This window comes from Cyprinodon tularosa, unplaced genomic scaffold (assembly GCF_016077235.1).
Source record: "Cyprinodon tularosa strain WSP-4 unplaced genomic scaffold, ASM1607723v1 ctg1205, whole genome shotgun sequence".
Lineage (NCBI taxonomy): Eukaryota > Metazoa > Chordata > Actinopteri > Cyprinodontiformes > Cyprinodontidae > Cyprinodon > Cyprinodon tularosa.
The window spans coordinates 26,349-42,534 of record NW_024038010.1 but is presented as its reverse complement, the minus strand read 5'-3'; the positions used below and the strand labels follow the sequence as shown (position 1 = coordinate 42,534).

The 16,186-nt window shown below is 34.1% G+C and overlaps 1 protein-coding gene across 1 annotated transcript in view; it reads left to right on the top strand.

Annotated features, from left to right (window-relative positions):
• LOC119776387 (glutamate receptor ionotropic, delta-1-like) overlaps positions 1-16,186 on the top strand; it is a gene marked incomplete at its 3' end in the record, with an annotated part of 113,750 nt that overhangs the window by 72,510 nt on the left and 25,054 nt on the right. Inside the window, exon 3 of the mRNA XM_038274781.1 lies at positions 5,041-5,094. Within this exon, the coding sequence (XP_038130709.1) occupies positions 5,041-5,094 (54 nt within the window). The remainder of the gene's footprint in view (positions 1-5,040; positions 5,095-16,186) is intronic.

The window sequence follows — 16,186 nt, the reverse complement described above, 5'->3', positions numbered from 1 at the left end:
ATTTTAAACTATTGGTCTTTTGGCAATTTCAAATTGAAGGTGATTATTTACATTCCCTAGGGTATATTCATGGTGGATCCTTGTCACTATTATTCCTTATACAAGTTGGTAAAGACCATAAAATATCAGTGGCTGCTCTCTTATATTTGGTATATTGTTTTATATTCTAATTCTTATAGACTGATATAAATATGCTATAGTCAATTTTAGCAAACTTATTTCTAAAATATCTTTGCTTGTTATCAATTAAACAACTGTTGCTAAGCTTTGCATGAATCAGCTGTATAGCAAGTTTCTCAAATATGTCTACAGATGATTTCCTTGCTTCCATGAGGGAAAAAAACAACTTGATCTCCGGATTTTGAAGAATAACACAGTTTAAGTACTCTACCTATAGGTACCAATAGGATCTATCTAATAACATTGATTTTAGACTTCAATTTAATGCATTCTAGTCAAAGAGGAAAATCCTTTCTCAGTTTGACAGACTTGAAATTAGAAAAGAATAGATTAAGCAGACTAGCAGAGAAGTTAAATTCCCACACAGCCAACCTTAGGGTCTTGTAAATTGTAATGTCATTGCATTTCGATTTAAGACTTCACATATCTAATTGCATTTTCACAACCCTTCTGCTCTAAACATGTTTGGCTTTTTCTCTCTTGAGGATTGTACTTAAGAAAACAATATGCAGCAAAGAATGAGTTCTTCCGAAATGACAGGTCAATTACATGTTTGTTGCATCAGAGCATATGTATTTGAACATCAGAATGCAAACACTGTTTCCTTTACAATGGTTCATTTTCAGAGTGTCTGAAATTGTCAGTGTTTAGCTGGCCTGTGAAATGATGCAGAACATTTCAAGCATTGTTTTCTTTTGAGTGTAAAGTGTCAGTTCCAGCTGGTATTGTTTGCATTAACTAACTCAAACCACTATACTTGACTTTACCATTATGCCAACTGACAGATTTTGCCTGGAAGAATTAATTTTCCTCGAGGAACTGTTGTTCTTCTGAAATGTCAGTTTCATCATCTAGGCAGACAATAGTCACCAATGTCAGATTGGATTTGAGACAGAGAGATGTTATCATAATGTGGGAGAATGAACAGATTATTCACAGATGGAAGGAGTTCACTTATACGTTCTCATCACTGCAATTGTGAGAAATATCTCCTCTTTATTTGACATTAGATACACAATGAATTTGCTTGAAGACAAACCTTCCCTTTTCATAAAATACAGTATATATTTTCCGCCTGCCAGTTATCGCTGCCTAACCTTTGCTCTTACTCTTTTTTTTAACCAGAGGGTCTAAAACTTCTTCTCTTACACTCAGTGCTTTAATTTGCTGTAAAAGTACAAATAAGGTTTGCCTGAGAGAGGGAGAGAGAGAGAGAGAGAGAAAGAAAGAAAGAACGGCCTTTGAAGTTAAAAACAGATTTCACACATTTAGTCATAATTATTGTCGATTGTCTAGTTACTTTTATGTAAGTCACAATGAATTGACTGCAACAGAGACTAAGCCCTTAATGGAACAATTATGTGTTCTTCATAAATACAAGGAGACAGGTTTATTTTTCCACTGAGGCATTTGTTTTACTTCAATTATAGATAAAAAATCAAACAAAAACATGGCAATATTGTTAGGATTAAGACATCAAACAATATTGCCAAAATACCAGAGATATTGTACTATATGTTTTAATTGGTATTCAGTAAAAAAGAAATGTCTAAAGATAATTAAAAACTGTTAAACAAGTTTAACACATTGCAACTGAGCACAAAGGAAATAACATTAAAGGGGTGCTTTTTGCTCATTCCACACCACAGATGTAGACGTTCTTATATGTGCTCTACAGCACAAAGAGATGCAACACCACACCTGAAGAATCCTAGAGTGACCAAAGAATTATAACTGTAATTGAACCCTACAGTAAGGCATCAGTGCAAGGCAAAATGTCTATCCAAGATAAAAACAATGACAGCAGTGACGTCTTGAGCTCAAACCTATAAAAAATACAATTAAGATTTGTGGTGATAATGCTGGTGAGGAGGACAAATTCAGGAGAAATGTCCAAGAGTATTGGCTTTGAGACTCAAAATAATCAGACCCTCTGGATGAAATTGTTGTCAATTGTAAATGAATGCGGCTGCAAAGCACAGTTTGATTAAAAAACACAAAAACTCTTGCAGCATCAACAAAATACAGTCTCTGCTCCAGTTCTCACCAGCATTTTGACTCTGTGTATGTCTTATCTCAACTCTACAGTTGTCATCAAAGGCAAATTTTATATTAATGACAAATGCAGTGATTTTAATAACAAGTTATGTATATTTCACAACATTATTTTCATCAAAGACTCTGTGTTGCACCTAAATCCACACAGGCTGGTGCTAATCATAAGCAAAAATGTAAGATAACGAGAGCAGATATTGGTGTAAAGGTAACTTTAAACATCAGCAAATGTCTATTACTAAGAGAACAGATTGAATATTAAAGTCAATTTTCTCTACTTAAAAAAAAATTATATCATGTACAGCTGTTCCCTCTGTGGTTTGCTACAACTACCTGTCTTTATTGTGATCTTCCACAAAGTCTTTGTTCTTCCTTCTCTTGAATTCAAGATCCCGATTGCTTTTAATTCTGAGATCAAAAAAGTTTCAACGGCTTTAATTTATAATGGATAACAAGAGTTCTGTCCTGCTCGCCTTATATCTTCACGGAATTCACACAGGCTTACAATTTAACAAGTGGGTGAACGCCATATTTCAGCTCAGTTGTCTTCAATCAAATACTTTAGTATCCTAAAACTCTATTGAGATCCTTCTCCATATCTTGTATTACAAAATGGAAATTCTTGCAATGTCTTTAATTGGTATTAAGGTTTCGATGACCATTTAAATTTCTGTTTACTTGAAAAGATTGCCAATGACATACTAATTCACATGTATAGGTTTTATGGTTTTATAATGTTACATTTGAGCTTTGTTGAAGCAGCACTACTTTCAAATTATTGTTTAAGGATGTCTTAACATTTTTCATTTAATTATAAATAAAAAAGCCCCAAGTGAAAAACATTTAGGTATCAAGATGATGTAAACCAGTTTATTATTTTGTCACTGTATCAGTTTACACTTTTCACACAATTCATAATTTTTTTCATAAATTTATCTATACATTTATAAAGAGTGCCGCGTTATTTTATATTTCTAGACATGTTAAAAGCCAAATTCAGCAGCAGGTATTGGAGTTCAGAAGAAGATAATTTATTTTGCACATGTTAGCATCTGGCAGAAAGTTTTCAACAGTACCTCCGTATGGGATCACCTATTTAATATATTCATAAAAACCTTCGGAATTATTTTCCTTCAGCTTATTTTCCTGGATGATAAATATTTTCTTGGTACATTATACTGAAATGTATCACAATTGCATGATGAGTAGTTTTATATTAAAAAGATGTGTCAATTTGCACATTAAACAGGTTTGGATGTAAAGACTAGACATCGATATTCCTTTAGTAAAAGAAATATACAGTAGTTGCACACTTGACCACACAATCTTAAACATGGAAAGGCATGACCTTAGTATAAAAATACATGGCAGAATATGATTGTTTAAAACAATTCAAAACATGCAGGATTAATGTCAGAAACCAAAAGTTAGAACTTGTGCTTGTAGTATATTGTAAGTATTACTACAGCAATCATATTCTGACCTTTCAACATGACAGATGGAACCTTTACACAATCTTAACATTGATATATTGGGATTTAAAAGTTCTTTATGGGATTACTTCACCTGGTCTAAAGGATTTGAGGTTATTGTATGCATTCATTCAGCCCCCCCACCCCGCCCCCCACACTGCCTGCTCTCTTTCCTAAACGCTTTACATAGATGTTAGCAAGGGGATTAGAGAAATCTGATTTTATCACGTAAAATTCAGCTGGAAAAGAAGACTTTTGGTTTGGCAGATGGCTTCTGACCTCTGAAAGGAAACATTCTGATAGGACTGTGGCAGGATAATAAAAGGAAAGATTAATACTTGCAGAGTGCGTGTCTTTGAGTTTAGGTATTTCCATTGAAAGTGTTACCAAGGTTAAAAAAGCATCAATGTGCCTTAAATAGATTTTGACTCTTTAGAAAATATGTGTATAACATTTATACAGTTTTTTAAAAAGGATTTGTATTTGTTACTTTAAACGCTAAGTTGTCTATATTAAGCAATGATAAATTCACAGATAGAAATTCATTGAAAAAAATATCTCCTAGTTAAAATGAACATTACTCTCTGACCGTATTACTTCTGTTAAAAGAAAATTCTGCACAGAATAGGAATGGTTTTTTTTTCTCCAACAAGCAAAGGGTATTAATAATTATCATTAACCAATTATAGATATATGTGCAGTTCTTTAGTACTGGACTTTGTGTATAAGTAATGTGAATCTATACTTAAGGCTCCATACTCAAAATAAAGGTAAATATGGCTTATCTCATTAAAGCCAATAGTTTAAATGGCTGGTTGAGGTTTGATATGTTCTTTATTATCGTTTTTTTTTTTTTTTTTCCATGTCCCTCTCCACTATTTTCTGATACAATGTATTGTGGAATTTCACAAGTGTATTTCATTTTCGCAGCTGATGCAAATTTATTGTTGTTAGCGCTTGAACATGCTTTTAGCAATATTCATCCAACCTTTGATAGTTCAGAGATTCAAGAGTCTATACAAGAAAAAAAAAAAAAAAAACTCATTCAATATGATGTTCATGTTAATATTTTTTGCAAAGAGACACCAATACTCTGCTAAAAGTAACACGGGACATAAGCTTTACACTGAACTTATTGTAATGATTTCAATTAGAATACCAGTACATGAACCCTCAATTTTAATACTTTAACTTAAAGAATGTTGTTTGACTATGAACTAATTCATCTAAATATTTAGATTAATACTATCGTTCTAATGTTGAGTTTTGCTTGCTACAATTTGCTCGCATTACACTGCTTCTCTTACTAATCTTCGATTATTTCTTTTTGCAGGCAGTGGAAACCAACCTTGCATCCAAGGACAGTCACTGGGTCTACGCAAATGAGGTTAGGCCCTAAACACACACATTGCAGAGTTTGGATACCAATAATACTTTAAAAGCTATATCATCATTTTTAAACATTTCAAAGTCAACTACAGTATAGGCAAATATAAATATTCAGGAAAGGGAGAGATTAAGGATTACTCAAATATGCATGAATCAAGTAAAAATACCAGTGTGCATCATTTTGATTAGTGAATAGCCTTATAGCATAGTTAAAATCTCAAAAAAGTAAATTTAGCAGGATGTAGACCCTTTAACATATACAGATTCATCAGTCTCTCGAAGCAAATGCATTCAGTAATTTGAATGCAGCTCGAAATGGCACTAATTGCCATTAATGATGATTGGCATGTTAAGACGTACAAGAGAGTGACGTAATGAGCTGGGGTGCATGTACAATTAGAACATATTTCCTCAATTTGATGATTTTGAGTAAAACAAGATACTATCTGTCATATATCTTCAAAAGCACACCCCCTTTTTCCACCATTACCTCTGTTATTTATGGTTGCTGTGGTTGCAAACAGCTCAGGATATCCTATAGATGCTTAAAAAACATTGAACAATAAGCAGTGATTGATTTCCACCATGTTCCATAAATGACTTAAAAGGGCATCTAAGAACAACCTTTAGAAACTTTCCTTGCAAAGAAAAAAGCTTATTGCTGGCTGAGGATATAGCTAATGTCTAATGTTCTGTGCAAAGCTTTAAATGAAAAATACTAGCAAATGATAATGTCATTCCAAACTCATCTTGAGTTTAACTAAAAATATATTAAACACTTCTCCCATTAAAATTTCTATTTATTTTCGATGACAATTACTAACCTAGTAAAGTGAATGTTCTGCTGCAAAAGGTTGCTCTTTCTTTGTAAATGAGTTTTGGAATGACAGCTGAGGGGACAGCTCAGTTCCACACAACATGTTTGCTCTAAAAAGTCAGTGCTGTACTGTGTATTCTTTAAATTCTTGACTGGGGCTTCTTTAGCACTGAATAATGTGTTAACATACTGTGAAGTTTCGGGCAATCTATGGCTGCTTCTCAAACCGGCCCCTAAGCACTATCCCTTCGTTTGCGTGTTCCTGTGGAAGGTCCGCCATATTAAGGACCATCCTAAAGCCGGTAGTAGCTTACTATTTCAGTTCAGCACTTAAATAGTAAACCTGCATCATTGCAGGCTTGCTGGAATTTGGCAGCAGGTGTAACATGTACATTGGTGGGGGAAACCTGTAAAATCCAAATGTGATTTCCTCTGGTTTGCTGTATCTTTGTCACACTGACAGAAAATCACATATTAGGTATTAGAAAAAACATGTCATGAATTGCGAAAAGGAAGGTCCTCTCAAATAGTTTTATTTGACCATATACCTTTGTTTATTCATTGTGTTTCCATAGCAACGACTGCTTTCCTTTGCCCTTAGAGGGAAGTGGCCATCTGTTTCTCATTTTTACCACAACACCTTCAATCGAGGCACTCTCCACAGCTGAATGTTTGACTTCATTGGGAGTGACGTTCTGTAGTTAAGGGGTAGTGGTTAGGGGGCGGTTTGGGATTCAGCCTATTTGTGGCCCTACTCAGATGTTAAAGCCAGGAAGCCATGTTGCATTAAATGCTGCCTTTGGTTGGTCTGAGCTGTTGGGTCTGCTGTCATTTTCTTCATTACTATACTCTTGTTATGTTTTGTTATCTCAGTGTGGGCTAGCTACTAGTCCATCTGGAGAAAGTGTTTTTTTTTTTACATCTTTATAAATCATCCCACTCTCTCTGGTCAAGAAATCTGTGACTGTTTACCATCCAGAAGTCAAACAGGCTAAGAAGTGACCAAGCATTTTTAGTTGCTGACCCCATCTGCCACCGTAGATTAGACAGGCTGGCTCACTTACTGCGTTTAAATAATCCCTTAAAACGCAGTTGCTTACTTTATTGTCTTTGTTTAAAGATCTTTACTGTTTTCTTGCTTTACCAGTAATGGTACAACAGCTGCTTAGGAGGTGGGGGTTCATCCTCTGTTTCAGGCCCTATCATTGTTTCCTTCAGTAAAACATTTAAGGCATCTTGCTTGCTGTTGGTTCTAAGAGGATCCAGTGGTACCGGTTGTAAGGCAGCCTTACTTCTGTCAGTTTTCTTCTGGCCAGCTATGGCTACAATGTAACTTATCTAACAGCAAGTGAATAACTAAATGTAAAGTTAATCATCATCATCATCTGCCAAGATCTGAAAAGCCCTGCTTCAATAGTCCATAACTTCAATAATTCAAAAATTTTCAAAAGGTTTCACTAATAAAACCTGAAGGCAAACAAGACATTTTAAAGTGACAGGGGGTCACAAAAACTAGCCTTTGTCATTGAGATATGACCTGAAATAAACCTAAAGTGGCAAAAAGCAGCTTTTAAAAAGAAAAAGATTATCTGACATAAAGTTTTTTTAAGAAATCACACAAAAATGTTAAGGGAGAGAAGGATTAGGGGTCGCCTACACTAAACCTGTCTTTTAAAATGACTTTAATCTGACTTTTGAAAGACTCTCTTTGCCCTCCTTGCCCACAGCTGATCCATACTTAGTAAGCGAGGTGCAAAAGCTCTATCAGAGCAAAAGGGACACTGGGATTATTAGAATAAAAGAAACAGAACCATATTGGTTACTCTAAATTAATATATTTGCTATATATGCACTGATAGTATCACCATTATGAGATTGTTGGGCTATTATAACTTGAATAGAATTGCCAGTTTTATGGTAGGTTATGTATACAAATTGGGGCATAAAATTTATGTCCTTTAAGTCAAAAAGCAACAGCAATTTTTTTATGAAATGGTTTTATTTAACGTGTACCTATCAGCTACTTATTTATAATAAATAAAAGATCATTATTATATGGAATCTTGAGGAGAAATATACTTGAACAGTATAGATACAAACTAATTGCATTTCTTAAGTAAATATGGACAGAATATTTGTCCTTTTGCAGTTCTGCCATTTGTAAAGTAACATACTGTATATAACAAGTTGACAGTAACTGGATAATCACTGAAATAGATCCTGCTGTTTATCAGAGCTGGGGATGCCTACCATAGCTTGCTCACTGTATTTTTAAAACTGTATTACCTAGAGATAGAATTTCTTTTATATATATATATATATATATATATATATATATATATATATATATATATATATATATATATATATATATATATATATATATATATATATATATATATATATATATATATATATATATATATATATATATATATATACATTAAGGCTGGATATATATTTCCAAAAAAATATGTCTCCTCCTTGTTAGCTAGGAAAATAGAGACCTTTAGTCAGCTAATCATCACAGCTCATTTAGGCAGTTGCAGTATTTACACTGGCATCTTTTAAAAGGATTTTTCTTTAGCTTTGAAAAGGGAGTAACCATAGATTTGATTAGTTTTAGACTTTTAACTAACTATTTAAACTTTTATTTAAAATATTTCAGGTAATCATATCTACAGAATTTATAGAATAGAATAGAACACTACAGTAGGGAAATTTAGGCCATACAGCACAAGAGAAAAAAAAAAATCCTTGTTAGAAAGAAATACTGTAGAAATATATAAATATAAAGGCATAGTTTGTTAAAAATAAAAAAAATGTAATAGAGTGGCTAATGGATGCAGTAAAGTTAATGAAACTTTGTAATAATTGCTTGTTTTTATTAATATATTATTTGTCTGTTTATTTTATGTCTATGGATACATTTCTAGCTAGAATGTAGAGTTTCAAATAAGAAATATGATTACTTGGTATAATTTATCTTGTCCTTTTCTTTATTTTCTTAACTCATTTTATGAACTAATTATCTTTGCCCATCCCAACTGAATGTTGTTGGCCTTATTTCTGCACAACCTTTCTTTGTTCTCCCCTATTCTTCCTCTCTATCCTTGCTTTTCATTTTGTCAGCCTAGATGAGCCAGCCATGAAGCAAACAAACACCTTGAAATGAGAATAATACAGAGATGTTGGGGAGATTAACAACAAAATTCAATAACTACTCTTGGAGAATGGTGCTTCTCACAGCATTTAGCCTTCAGATCTTTTCCCATGTGCAAAAAAAAGCATAGAAACTGTAAGGTGCTTAGAAGCCTTTTTTGATCATTTGTCCCTATTTTCATCTCCTACTAAAGCATGAAACACATTAAATCCAAGGATATACAAAACTAAATGATTTATACACCATGCCTGCTTATCTCAAAGGGGAACAGATTCTTAAATGAAGGTGTAAAGATAATATATTTTCATTAACCAATGATTAAATATCAAAGAACTTTCTCATATGGCTTATGGCAAAGAAAGACTCTGCGTGTAGTTTCTAATTATTTCAAACTTGTGAGAAAGCTGCAAGCACTCTTTGTAAACCAATTTATAAACTGCATCTATAGGAACGACTCCTTTCGTACTATGTCATAATTTAATGAACACAGATACTGCTACTTGTTTATAGTATATAAAAATCCTTAAAGCCCGGTTCAGTTTAGCTCCCGAATGGGAATAACATTTACCAATGATTTTATCCTCCTGTAAACTATTTCAGTCCCAGGTGACAGTTGCTCCTTTACTCATGGCCATTATACAGTTATACTAGACTTGTTACCAAGTGATTCTGATTCGTTTTGTAAATCAGGTTCTTGAGCTCCCATTGGCCTAAGGACCCCCTGTAGTCAAATTCTGGACATAATTTATAGGGATTTTTTTTTGGGGGGGGGGGGATTTCAGTTATTGAGTACTTCCACGAAAGAGATTTCCCCCTTCTTTATAAACTAAATACTATGCTTTAAACCTTTTAGAGACTTGGTGTTATATCACTTAATTGGGCTGTTGGTCTGAACTCAAACAACAGGGAGGTGAGGACTGCTGCAACGCTTGAAGTACTACAAAAGAACTTAGGGTCACACATGAAGGCCACAAGCCAAAACACAATGATCAGCTAATAAACTGTTTCCTTGTGCTCAAGCATATCTACATTCTTCACCTCACCAGATGCTTGACCCTCTAAAAGAGCCTTGGAAGTTTAAGTTATTTCTGAAATTTTTTGGATATCCTAAGACAAAGATGAGCAAGCTGAGTTGGTAGCATCAACCAGACATGGGGTATAATTACTGACAAAGACAGACTATTAGTTTGTTGATACTGAGGATTGGTGTAAAAACCATGAACTTGCTGCCATGAACTTGTACCCCGAGTAGATACAAAATCTGGTTTATGCATGATGATTTTTATTAAGGGGAAATGTTTTCGAAACCAGCCTCATTGTGAAATTATATCTTATTTAAGATTAACCATCGTTTTTGGTTGGCTAAAAGCACTATAAGGAGCCAAACCCAGCCCTTTCAAAGTTTTTAAACAAAAATAAAAGTGCAATAAGAAGACCACAAAGAGCTGGCTCACTAATCTGACAAAACCTTTGAAAATAACCTCCGAACCGGTGTGACAAAAATAAAAATTTGGCAGGTGTAGGTTCCAATAAATGAGGCATAAAACTAAAACAGCAATTCAGAACAAGAACATATGGACAGTTCAACAGGGTGATAAACGTGGGATGGACTGTTGCTGTTTTGCTGATGCAGGACCTGTAAGACTTTGCATAATTGATGTGACCATAAATTGTCCTCTGTAGCAAGAAAATGCCTGACCACCAGTTCATGAACCTCAAGCACTCAAAGGCTAAAGCATACCAGCAGGTCCACCTCTGAAAAAATTATCAGAAATAGGTCGGTACCATGTCTGAAAATTAGGCCAAAAATAATTTCTGGAAAATGATAGCCAAAAGTCTTGCACTATAATGGAAACAAGTCACTACCTTTTCCTGCAAACACTAGATGCTGGCTGTAACCATGTGTATAGTAAGCCTAACTTTTTACATAGGGGCATGTTGGTTCAGTTTTTGAAGAAAATAAAAAACTTTGTTTATTTGCACCAGTTACTTTATCTGATATTGCAATGTACTGAGAATTGGTAAACATATGTGGCAAAAAGGCAACAACAAGCAAAATCTATTTACCAGACTCTATGATCAGGCCTCACTCCTCTGCATCAAGAAAATCATAGTGAACTTAAAAAGAAGTTTCAATCTTTAAAACATTGCATATAAAATATCTAATTTACGTAAGCCAGAAAAATATACATTTTCAGTGTTGAATCTTTGAAAAGTTAGATTTTTGCTTGAAAATATGAGTAAAAAATCCTGAAAAATAAGATAAATGTGAACCCTTTTCTTGTGAATTTGTAAGACAACTATTTAACACTGAGATTCCTTTATATATAACGTGTATAGTATTTGATTTAAGGCAGCAAATTCTTCTCTATCCAGTTGTAGCTTCTGCTTGGTTTTAAACCAAAGTAGTAAAATCGAAGGCCAACGTTTTATACCTTCAGTCCTAAACCTATTCCCCCAAAGAGACACTGGCCAAAAAAGTGCAAAGCATTAAAGTAGTTTCCAATAAAGTGCAGCAGAATGTGATGAGATCCAAAGAGCACAGGAATAATAGACGGACATGCATCTCAGTAAAACCAGCCAAAAAAACCAGGCTGCTTCAGCTGCCAACACAGCGATCCACATCTGACAACGTCTCGTTGATTCAGATGGATCGAGTATCGTGGAAGGATTTGTTGTTGTTTTCTTCCCCTTTTTAAGGCAGGACAGTGACACTTGAAAATGTTTGATGGATTAGGTGCCCGTCCCAGCTGTGACACAGTGGAAGGAGACAGTCATGATATGACTGATGATAGGTAACTGCCTATTGAGCCACTGAGATGGAAACTAGTTTTCTGATGCTATCTCTGCCTGTACACTCTTGGTGATTAGTAGGTGTATTACTTAAGAAAGTGTCTGTTAAGTGAAGAATCATTCAATTTTCTCATATATGGAAAGAGCTAAATAAATTCACTGCTATCACGTCTAGGTTTGATTTTGAGGTGCTTGATGTTATTAACCACTGTGAGCATCCATGCAGAAATCTCATTTAAGTGTCAGAATTTATATGTATTGACTCAAAACTGGTAACCGTGGGAGACATTCAGTTTGGTGATTATGAGTTTGAAATTGAACCCTCTTTATGAACCATCTTATCTAAATGTTCAGTTATCAGTGAGGTTAATATGTCCCCAGCATTATACTGAGACATGCTGACTTACTGTTATTCATTCTTGTTCACAATGATGAAATCCTCAGCAGCTGTGCAAGTATAGATATTGGTTTTTGCTGTGCTTACAATTGACCTTTTTCCAGTATCACTTGTTACTGTCATAACTGTATAAATCAATCATTGGCTTATTCTGTTCTGGGCTGAAAGTATTCTGTGAAGGAATTCATTTTATGCAATTTGCCACCTCTGCATAATACTGTAAGCCATCTTATTCTAAGTCACCTGTTTGGTGAAAAGTATAGATTTCTGCTACAAACTATAGTGTTTGAGTTTACCTCCAAACAATCTGAAAACATATATTTTTATTCAAATAAAAGAATGCTGAATTTTTGTTCATATCAACAAGCTATTCACAAAGTTAAAATGTTTGAGCTGGGGTCTTTTCACTGCATTTCTGGAGGTCACTCTGTATGTATACTATCCAAATGCAATGGGAAAAAGTACTGTGCATATTGGTTGCTTTATGTATGCCTGTTCCCAAAGATGTACAGAGATCAGAACAGCCTAACATTATGGCAGGCTTTAAGAAGCCTGGACTCTGTGTTTAACCCATTGTTGTTCAAAGCTGCTTACTTTAAGGAAACTTCCACTTTCCCCTATATTGGGTTCACAAGAACGAGATGAAAGTTTGAACAGTTTTGAATGGGTTTTAGAACATTAAAAACAGTTTTTCACAAAGAATATAGAAAGAATATAGAATATAATCCTTTGCAAATCAAAAAGCAAAATAAAATGATTCTTTCATCACTGTAAAATATTTCAGTCCACTTTTAAAAGATCCATATAATGTGGTACTTGCTTAATTAAAATGTGTTCTTAAAAAGAAAGAAAGGGAGGAAAAAAAGATGTCTCAATACTGTGTACAAAAAAAATCAGTTTGGTGTCAATTAATTCTGGTTAGATTTCATTGGTGACAATATTCTAGATTTTGAACTTGAGGATCAAATGCAGTTTCCGATTTCTTAAGATGAATGACAGCCCTTTAAGCTTCACGGCAGGTGTTATCATTAAATGCTAATGGGTTAGAAGTCATATTTCTCTCACACTGCTTATTTGTATGTAACTGTCAATTGCGTATTTTTACAAAGTGTCCAACATTCTGCTACAAAAATGGCAGTATTGTGTAATGTGATTTAGTCTTTTTAATGCCGTCCGTCATGTAGCAGCTCAAAAACTGTACAATTATTTCCTTTAACAATTGAAAGTTAAAGTTTTAATGATAAATGCAAGGTTTTATTTAAACCTCCCTGATTCACATCCTTGGTTTATAATCCAGTACCTAAGTCTAAAGCTCTGCATAGGGCTGAAAATAAAGTGTTGATGTATTTCTACTATTCATTACCACTTCAATTAAGTATGTTAAACTTCGTTACAGTTTGGGAATAGGTTCCATGGTATATTTGTTTTTAAAAATATTCTAGTCTCTGATGTTTTGTTGACAGGAAAATCGAATCTGTCTATGGCATGGGTGTCAGAATGGTTCCAGAGAGGACCATTTGGCTGCAGGTTTTCTTTCCAACCAAGCAATGGCACATCAGACTCCATTCATCTCATCAAGTCATCATGTTCAGATTAGACTCACTTATTAAGATGACTGGAGTCTGATGTGCCATTGCTTGGTTGGAAAGAAAACCTGCAGCCACACTGCCCTTTCTGGAACCAGTTTGACAACCCTGGTCTATGGGGAAGCCCTGATACATGCAAAGCATAGCTAAAACCAGTCGAAATTAATGTGCATGTGGTACTCCCTCAACATTATGGTTGCTGATCAATGTAAAACCCACAGAAGTCAAAGATATCAGCTACAACAGTGGCAGATTGCAGATTATCTACTTGTGCTGCTGACTTTTGAAACCAGTGATGGTTTTATAACAAACTAGGGGAACCGTTCTCTCCAGTTTGATAAGCATGAAGTGTGTGCACATTTAAGTAAATTAGTAAATAAAGAACACACCTCCAGCTAGGGATGGGCTGGGGAATTACACCACTTTCATTGCTCAGCTGTTGCTATGTATAAGGAGATTGTAATTGAAATGTCATGTTGACATGTTAACAGAGAAAAAAAAAGAGTTTTTCAATTAATTGCTGTCACACGAGGGTCTTATTAAAGGGCCTCATTCTGCCAGGGAAAAGTCACTTAATAGCAGCAATTTGATGTACTGCAAAGAGGACTTTATCTTGACATTTCTTCAGGCTGTGTGACCAGTCTGGCAGCTATAGATTAACTTTTAAGTACTTTGTTTTGCATTTGGAAGTTTTTTAAAAAAGGAAAAGACATCCTGAAAAGGAAACATGAATAACTTTTGGTAATTTATAAACCAAACAAAGTAAACATATTAGTTTAAGATTTGGAAAATCAACTGTATACTGCTGGTGAGCGCTGCAGTAAAGCTTAGAGACTCTGCAGAAATTTCTGTATATGATATGACTTCACAAAAGCACATATACATGTTATAATGGGCAGCTGGTGCTTACAGTGTTTCTTGTTTATGTAGAACAAGAAAAATAAAACTCCAGACTGTCATTCCCTAGGCAGTTTCACCACATTTCACATATGGAGTATTTTAATTTAGCACGTCAAAAGTTCCTTTATCTACTCATTAGTGATTGGTCCAAAATAAACATACTGAATTCTTCACTGAAGTTCTCCTTAAAAATTTAGAAGAGATTCCTGCTCTCTTCTACTTAAGTGTTTGAGATGACATCTGCATTAAGCATCAGAAAAAAACAGAGAGCAGCTGAGGTGTATGAATTATGCAATGTTTTTTTCACACATTGCATTTTGTTTCTCAAGTTTAAGAAAAACAAATGTTTCCCTTTTAAACACCGATAAGCTGTCACAGACCATTTAAGATGCTGTTTTTCTCTGAAAACCTAGTGCATTTTTGATTCATGATGGCAGTTGAATGTAATTCCTTAAGATTACATCATCTTCAGAACAATATTTAATCTGAAAATATTGTTCTTTCCAATAACCAATCTAATTGGATATAATCACATTCATGGAGAATCTAGCCAATCTGCAGAGACCAAATTTACAAACTATGTTCAAATGATGTATTGCTTAAATTTTGCAATCAGATACAAATTAAACAAATGTGTTTTGTTCATGCCCTGAATGTATTAAATTAAAAGGGGTGATGGTTTAATTTCATATTGTGGTTATGTAGATAAAATCTAATGTAAAGCCAGAAAATATATTTTTAAGATTTCACATAGGCTATGTTCTGGGAACTGAACATGGAAAGATCTACTACAGTTTAAACATTCCAGTCACTAACTTTCTGATAATTAGAGGTATTGAAATTTACACATATGCATCTTGTTAAATTGGGGGAAAAAAAAGGCTGTATTCTATTTTTCAAACCAAACTAAAAACTAACATTCATTTGAAATATTAACAGTGATGGTAACCAACTCCTGAACCACAGATGTGAACGGTTTCCTATAAAGGCTGACAGAAAGAGGACTTGGCTCATCCTCAGAGCTCTACGGTAATTGCTTTAGAATGGGAAGGCCAAAAAAAGTTGCTCTAGGTGATGTCTGACTAGGCAATGAGGATTTGAAAAAAACAAATCAATTAGACATCCAGCAGCCAAAATGAAATAGGAATAAATGATGTGATGTGAATACCCCAAATGAGGAATAATAAAGAACATTTACATAGGATTCCATTTTTTATAGTTAGGTCACCATCAGTTTGTGTTAACATTACGTATTTTTCTTATAAATTTTGGAAGGCTATAAATATTTCACAATTTTAATATGTCCAAATCATTACTTATCTTTCATAACCATTAAAATATATTTTAATTATATGTTTTTAAAGCTACCTGCAACTGCAGGTAGTTTAATGCTTGCTTGCTGTCTTAGTATCTTCAAAAGACATAAAACTAACT